Here is a 7,500-nt window from a genome sequence, read left to right as displayed (position 1 = left end):
CTTAATGTAATATTTACATAAACGTCTGGTGTTGTTACAGGAATTGTTTATCTGTGTCTTCTTGCTTGTTGGTCATCTTGCCGGCCCTACTCTCACTGAAAGAGAGAAGGTTGGCCCAGCCTTATTGGGTACTTGTGTAACATCAGTAAAGATATAACAACATACTGATAATTAACACACACATGTTAACAAGCGGTAACATAGTTTGTTTTTGAATGACCCCCTCTAGATAAAGAAGACCTCGGAGGCCACACTGACCACTGTCCAGGACATGGTGACGGTGGAGGACTATGACGTGTCGGAGAGTTTCCACCACAGCCGCTCCACCGAGTCAGTCAGGTCCAGCGTCTCGGACACCTATCTGAGCAAACCCAGCCTGGCCAAGAGACGCGCCAACCTGCAGGAGACAGAGCAGTTCTACTTCATGGTGAGTGTGTGTGTGTGTGTGTGTGTGTGTGTGTGTGTCTGTCAGTGTGTGTCTGTGTCTGTCTGTGTCTGTCAGTGTCTGTCAGTGTCTGTCAGTGTCTGTCAGTGTCTGTCAGTGTCTGTCTGTGTCTGTATGTGTCTGTCTGTCTGTGTGTGTGTGTGTGTGTGTGTGTGTGTGTGTGTGTGTGTGTGCGCGCGCACTAAGTGAAGCTAACGTCATGCAGGGACATCATTGAGGGTGGTCACGCTTCAGTGGATTACAATGAAGCCTGTCCTATGCCGGAATTAAGTAGAATAGAAGTGTGCAATTGTGTGTGTGTGTGTGTGTGTGTGTGTGTGTGTGTGTGTGTGTGTGTGTGTGACAGTGAGGGGTGCGTGTATGTGGTGGACAGTAAGGGGTGTTGTGTGTGTGAGAGTGTGTGTGTGAGTGGTGGCCTGTGTGGGTGGTGCTGTTTGGTAAAAGAGTCACGCACCAGCCTGTCTCCTGTCTCTAGCATCCCAGCAGGGGAGCCAAGGATGAGAATTACCAGCCAGAGGCTTCTTAAAGCACCTTGTGTGTGTGTGTGTGTGTGTGTGTGTGTGTGTGTGTGTGTGTGTGTGTGTGTTTTTGCACGTGGGTGTGTGAGAGAGAGAGAGAGTGAGTGTGCATGCGCATGTGTGAAAGTGACTGCCCTTTGTCCTTTAACTTGGGTAGCTAGACTGCTCAGACACATTCCACCTCATTATGAATCTAATTTATCTCTCTGTCTCTCTTCCTCTCCCCTCTCTCTCTCTCTCTCTCTCTCTCTCTTCCTCTCCTCTCTCTCTCCTCTCTCTCTCCTCTCTCCCCACAGAAATTCCGGGAGTTTCTCGAAGGCAGCAATCTCATCTCCAAGCTGCAGGCCAAACATGACCTGCTGAAGCGGGCGCTGGGAGAGGGTAATTATCTTGACAACAATAATACAGTTTGTTTGTAAAACCCCTTCTCTGTTTGCTCAGACATGTGGCACACATAAGCACCCTGGAACACAACAGACAAAAAAAAAAGTAGCTAATAAGGCTAGCTAGTAACCAAATCATACTGGCAAAACAGATGATCATAGTATCTCGCTAAACAGCTCTGTTTTTTTTAATAGCAGTCACAAAGATTTAGTTGGCCTTGTTGGTCATGATAATCTCTCCCCTTATCCCCTGATGTAATCGGTTCTTGGTTCTAGACCAGAAAAGATTTGGTGGAGCTCTGGAACCGCCTTGGTGGAAATGGGGTATTTTTGACTCATGAACTCAAGGGCTTGTCCTGGATCTGGTCCAATGCGACTTAATCTAATGTTAAACACGTAAGCACATAGGACTGGGCCCCGAGTCATCTCAGGAGCACCCAGCATGTCAGTGATAAGCACCCCAGATGACAGGTGAATGCAGAACAGATCAGAACCACACATGTTGTGGCTCCAGGCTGGCTCTATTCAAGTGACAATCTATCAGGGGTACCTGTTTATGCAGGGTATTTAGTTGTCATGGTTAGGGTGATGATCTAGCAGCACCTCTCTACAATGGGGAAGGCTCTGGCCGTGAGGACATAACCGCACGTGGAAAGGTTTTGTATTCTGTGTGGCTGGAGTTCTGATGTAGCTCTGCGTCAGAGACAATAGCCGCAGTGAACCAATCACTGGCCATTGGGGACTTTGTGTAACCAATCGTTTGCCATGGAAGACAGCTGTTCATGATGTCACAATGAGAACAGTGAGATGGCTGTCTGTGCGTCAGGCTATGAGTGCAGGAGGCACAGGCTCAACACATTATACAGCTGAGTCAAGCATTACTTAAGCTCCCACACGTTGTGTGTGTGCGTGTTTCTCACACACAGAGAAAGAGTCAGTGGGTGTGAGGTGTATATTGGGTGTGTGATTCGAAATATGAAAGTATGTTATTGAAATAGTGTGTGTATTTTGATATGAAAGTACGTGCAGAGTTTGGGTATTTTTGAGTACAGACACGAGCAGCCTCTCCCTCAGTCAGCTCTGAGAGGGGCTACAGACATAGCAGCGGCCACCCTCTTGTCACCATGAGAGTTTTGCTGATGACTGCTGACCACTGTGAAATTGTTTCACATTGTTCTGAGCAGTGTGTGTGTGTGTGTGTGTGTGTGTGTGTGTGTGTGTGTGTGTTTGACTGTTACAGTCATTTTCCACACACACACACATGTTGGCTGCTCATGCTTAACTGAGCACATACATACACACACACACACACACACACACACACACACACACACACACACACTTAGGTTACTGGCTGGATGACTGTCACCTCTGTCCCGCCTTGTCTGAGTGCATTGTTGTGTCTGACAGGCAGCTTTATTGGCTTGACCTATAGAAGAAATGTGGGACTGCATAAACAGATGCAAAAGTAAAAACAAGCCAAAAAGCAAGCGAGAACAATAACAACAACCCTCTTCCTCTCTCTTCCTCTCTTTCTACAGGTTACCGGGCTGAATACATGACTACCAGGTAAATAGTCTCTCCCTCTTTCTTTCTTTCTTTCTTTCACTCCTTCATTTTTCTCTCCTCACTCTCTACTCTTGAGAGTGTCATAGTTGCAAATGTAAACATAAAGAAACACACCATGATATGTTCTCCTGCCCTTGTCTGGTAAGATCAGTGGTGCCACTCAGCACTCTGGGCTCAATGAACCCCTCGCTGTCTAGCACACGGCGTGTGGTCTCTAACGCTTTCGCCGGCAGTTAGGGTTGAAAACCAAGTTGTCATCGATGATGTAAAACTCTGTCAAACAGCAGCGTTCTGCTCAAATCTACTTCTCATCCTCGAGGGGGGATTGGGAAAAAGATTGAGGCTTCACAGTGCAGCAAGACAATACTCACAAAAGTTGAAAGTACATCAGACTTTAGTGTTAGTGTGTGTGTTAGTGTGTGTGTGTGTGTGTGTGTGTGTGTGTGTGTGAGAGATAGAGAGAGTGAGTGTTTGTGTGCGTATGTGTGAGAGAGAGAGAGAAAGAAAGAGAGTGAGTGTTTGTGTGTGTGTGCGTATGTGTGCTGTTGAGAGCAGAACAGATGTTTGAGGTTCCCTGCTGCTGTAATTTTGCCCAGACCCTCAGCATGGCACGCAGCACCCAGCCACCCCAGGGGCTCTACCCTCGCCTCTCTGCCCACACAGCAGTGCGCTCTAACGGGCAAGATTGGCTCACGGCCCCCTGCCTACCTCTCTCTCTCTCCCTTTCTCTCTCTCTCTCTCCAACTTACCTTTCTTCCCCTCTTTCTGTTATTCTCTCTCCCTCTCTTTACCTCCCCCCTCTCTCCCTCTCTCTTTATCCTCTCTTTGCCTTTCTTTCGTTATCTCTCTCCTTCTCTCTGTTCCATTCCCCAAGACTGGTGATGCAGCTGATAAAAGGCTCTTAAAACTCTCTGACATTTTAAAGGGAAATGGATTGGATTTGCAGGGGAGATGGTTTCTGTGAGAGAGCTCATTCACCGCACTCACACTTACTGTGAAGGAGATTTTTTTAAACTTTTGTTATTCCTTCATTTGCTCTGACCGAATGACAAAGAGAAGAATATATACTCACACAAAACCCCACCAACCTTCTGCCCAGCATTTGTCTGTGGTCACATGTGCGCACACACACACACACACACACAAACACACACACACACACACACTGACCACGGATATTTCCCCCTCATGCTGATACATAGCTGGTATTTCTTTGGCCTTTGAAGTAGTGTTTAGAGCAATTGTAGAATCAATGTTCACACACACATGCACACACACACTACGCAAGCACACACATACACCCATCCACACACACACACACACACACACACACACACACACACACACACACACACACACACACACACACACACGCATCAACCTGTGCACACACACACTACGCAAGCACAAACACACACACACACACACAAACACACACACACACAGACAAACTCAAGCAGAGAGCAGATGCACCCAGGCAGCCTGTAATACAGCACAGAGGCAATGAAGCCACCATGACCACAGTCTCATGTGTTTGGACCACAGATGAAGCCTCGCCCATCTTCTCTTTCATCTCTCCCTCTCTCCTTCTGCCATGCACTCTTGAGACCATGTGTGGCAGCTCATAATTACCCACTGGCCCAAAATTAAACTGGGCAGCAGTGGAAAATGCCCTGCACAAGATGGCCGCAATTGACAGATGAGCACTGCAGATTGGTGGAAGCTGAAGTAGAAACTCCTGAAAGAAACTCCTGCAAGACATGGTGTATCGGACACTGTATTTGAATTTAAATAATAATTTATCATATTAAACCTTTATTGACTTCTTATTCAATTACTCCACAACCCCTTAATTAAAATGACATACATATATTGTAAGCACTATAATAACGGCATGTAATCAATACATGACATGGAGCTAATATTTATGTCCATGTATTAATTGCAAATGTCTTTATTTGAGACCTTTTGGTTGAGGTTACACATGAACGCTAGCAGTTGAGATCACAGGTGGGGGTTGCAGTGCAGTTTTAGGGGGTAACTCTCTGTGTGCTCCGCAGGCCCCCCACCCTCCCCCCGAAACCGGGGGGCACACGGCGGCCCCGGCCGCGCTCCGTCTTTAGCGTTAAGCTCTTTAACGGCAACATGGAGGCCTACATCAAGGTACCACTCCCCCCGCCCACCAGGCGCGCCAAACCAGCCGGGCTAGACTCACCGTCTCTCTCTCATTAACGCTCAATCACTCACTCACAACACACACACACACCGTCTCCCCGCTGTCCGATGACGATCCTTCATATCGCTCTGCGCTCTGCTTCTTCTGGGATGGGATCATCGAGTGTGTGTGTGTGTGTATGTGTGTGTGTGTGTGTGTGTGTGTGTGTGTGTGTATGTGTGTGTGGGTTCATGCTTAACCATCTTTTCACTTCTAGCCTCATCAGTCTGCCTTGGGTGAACCAGAAATGGTCACACAGTTAGGGTGGGTACACATAGATTTTTGCACACGGAATGAACCAAGCAAAGGCAGAGTAAATGTGTGTGCGTCTGCGTGTGCGTGTGTGTGTGTGTGTGTGTGTGTGTGTGTGTGTGTGTAGAGACAGAAAGAGCACAAGAGCAACAGAAGTAAATGGGCAGACTGAGGAGGTGTACAGGCTCTCCACTGGTGGCTGGGAGTGGGAACTTAATAACCTGGGTATCGCTTCTCTCCATCTCTCTCACTCCTCCCCCTCCTCCTCTCTGTCTGTCTCACTCCTTCTTTCTCTCTCTCTCTATTCCTTCTCTCTGCTTCCTCTGACGCTTGTAGCCGTGGACGCAGGAACTCTCACACCCGTCATCAGGTAGAGTCACATACTGCTGGGCTGCTGGGGGTTGACATCTGCATGGTTACATTCCCTTCCTGTTTCTCTGCTCTTAACCACACCTGTCATTACCACTCACCTGTGTCTGTGTGTCTGTGTGTCTGTGTGTCTGTGTGTCTGTGTGTCTGTGTGTGTGTGTGTGTGTGTGTGTGTGTGTGTGTGTGTGTGTGTGTGTGTGTGTGTGTGTGTGTGTGTGTGTGTGTGTGTGTGTGTGTGTGTGTGTGTGTGTGCGCGTGTGTGTAAGCACGCACGCATATGCGTGCTTGTGAGTGTGTGTATGAGATGAGTGAGAGAGAGAACTGTGGTATGCTTACTCAAATGCACGTGTGTGTGGGTTGCTGTACTGTGTGTCACTCTGAGAAGGTTTACACTGGGCTTCATCTCGAAACCATCTCCAACTGAGTCAGCAACCAGACAGGTCTAATGCACGTAGTTAGTCCACTCTAACCCCTGAGGTATCTGAGGTGGCTATTTTAATTGTGTATGATGTATTTATGGAACCTGTATGTAACCAGGAAATGTAACCATCCGATGAACTTAAAAGTTTGGTGAAGGGAAACTTGAGCAGGATTTTCCAAGAAATGGACAAAATGAAAACCCTGAAATGAGTTGCTTTTCAATGGCATGGCATCCAGATGTTGGTATTATAATTCATTCGTCACCAGATTTAGTCACCAGACTTTAACCATACCTATGACTCAGTGGCATATTTGGTCTGCTGTTCCATGAAGCAGGCCAGGCCCAGAGAGAATGCAAGTCAGATGGAGCTGAGATGGGGCTGCATGTAAACCTTCTCTTTAGATGAGCCCTCCCTTTCCACTACTAACATGAATGGCAGAAAAACAAAAACCTGAACTCTGTTTGAGAAGACTATGTTAGTACTTGCTTGTGTGAAGTTACATGATTACATGATAAGTGAGTCTTTTTCATGCTCAACGTGTGTTGGTGTGTTTTTAAATGGTTTGTGTCATGCTCTTGGTTTTAAGGACTCTGGCCAAGCCATCCCGCGTGTGGTTGAGAGCTGCATCCGCTTCATCAATCTTTATGGTAAGTGAACTTACCTCTGCAGTGTCCCAAGTGTCTATTGACTCTCTCTTATGGCTAACAGAAGGAATCATTTCCACTCACTGTAATGTCCTCCTATACAGAGTAGTACTAAAGTATGCAGACGCTTCCTGGGTTTGGAATGAAGGTCCATATGCTGATGCATCAGTCGGGACCTTCTGACCTTTGAGATCCTGATAATCCATTTATCTTCTGTGATTAAGCTTTTCAAGCACTCGGTCATGTTTCTGTAGATAAAAGCCCACTTCAATAGCCATGAATGACCATGGATGTGGTTCTCTGATATGCAAGATAACTCGCATTAAACGTCATGCATATCAGGTCACACCTTGTCATCGCCAAAACTGAAATAAGCTCCCAGAGAGGTCGACAGGCTTTTGATACGGAGCTTTTCTTGTCGTGAGCTCCTTGAGCACGTCACCACCTGTTCTCCAACCCCCCCTTAAGATCTGCAGCCCACTCCCAGCCACCATTACCCTTCACCAAGCCCTGTTGTCTGACTATCCTGTCAGCAGTAAGTCATCCAGCTTTCGCTGTTTTTTATTAAAAAGTACAGTATGTCACCACTTAGGGCTCTGTATTTTTTAACCCTAGGCCACATGAATAACGATTTTGGCCGACAACACAACAGCCTGACATAACTTTACGTTGCAGGTGACAGC

At 47.0% G+C, this 7,500-nt stretch overlaps 1 protein-coding gene across 1 annotated transcript in view; it reads left to right on the top strand.

The window, feature by feature from the left end:
* srgap1a (SLIT-ROBO Rho GTPase activating protein 1a) overlaps positions 1-7,500 on the top strand; it is a 55,578-nt gene that overhangs the window by 25,279 nt on the left and 22,799 nt on the right. Inside the window, exons 7-11 of the mRNA XM_080842466.1 lie at positions 230-427; positions 1,260-1,344; positions 2,888-2,915; positions 5,719-5,752; positions 6,760-6,820. Of these exons, the coding sequence (XP_080698592.1) occupies positions 230-427; positions 1,260-1,344; positions 2,888-2,915; positions 5,719-5,752; positions 6,760-6,820 (406 nt within the window). The remainder of the gene's footprint in view (positions 1-229; positions 428-1,259; positions 1,345-2,887; positions 2,916-5,718; positions 5,753-6,759; positions 6,821-7,500) is intronic.

This window comes from Sprattus sprattus (genome assembly GCF_963457725.1).
Source record: "Sprattus sprattus genome assembly, chromosome: 7".
NCBI classification, from domain to species: domain Eukaryota; kingdom Metazoa; phylum Chordata; class Actinopteri; order Clupeiformes; family Clupeidae; genus Sprattus; species Sprattus sprattus.
The sequence above is the reverse complement of the archived record's forward strand: the minus strand, read 5'-3'. Positions and strand labels throughout refer to the sequence as shown.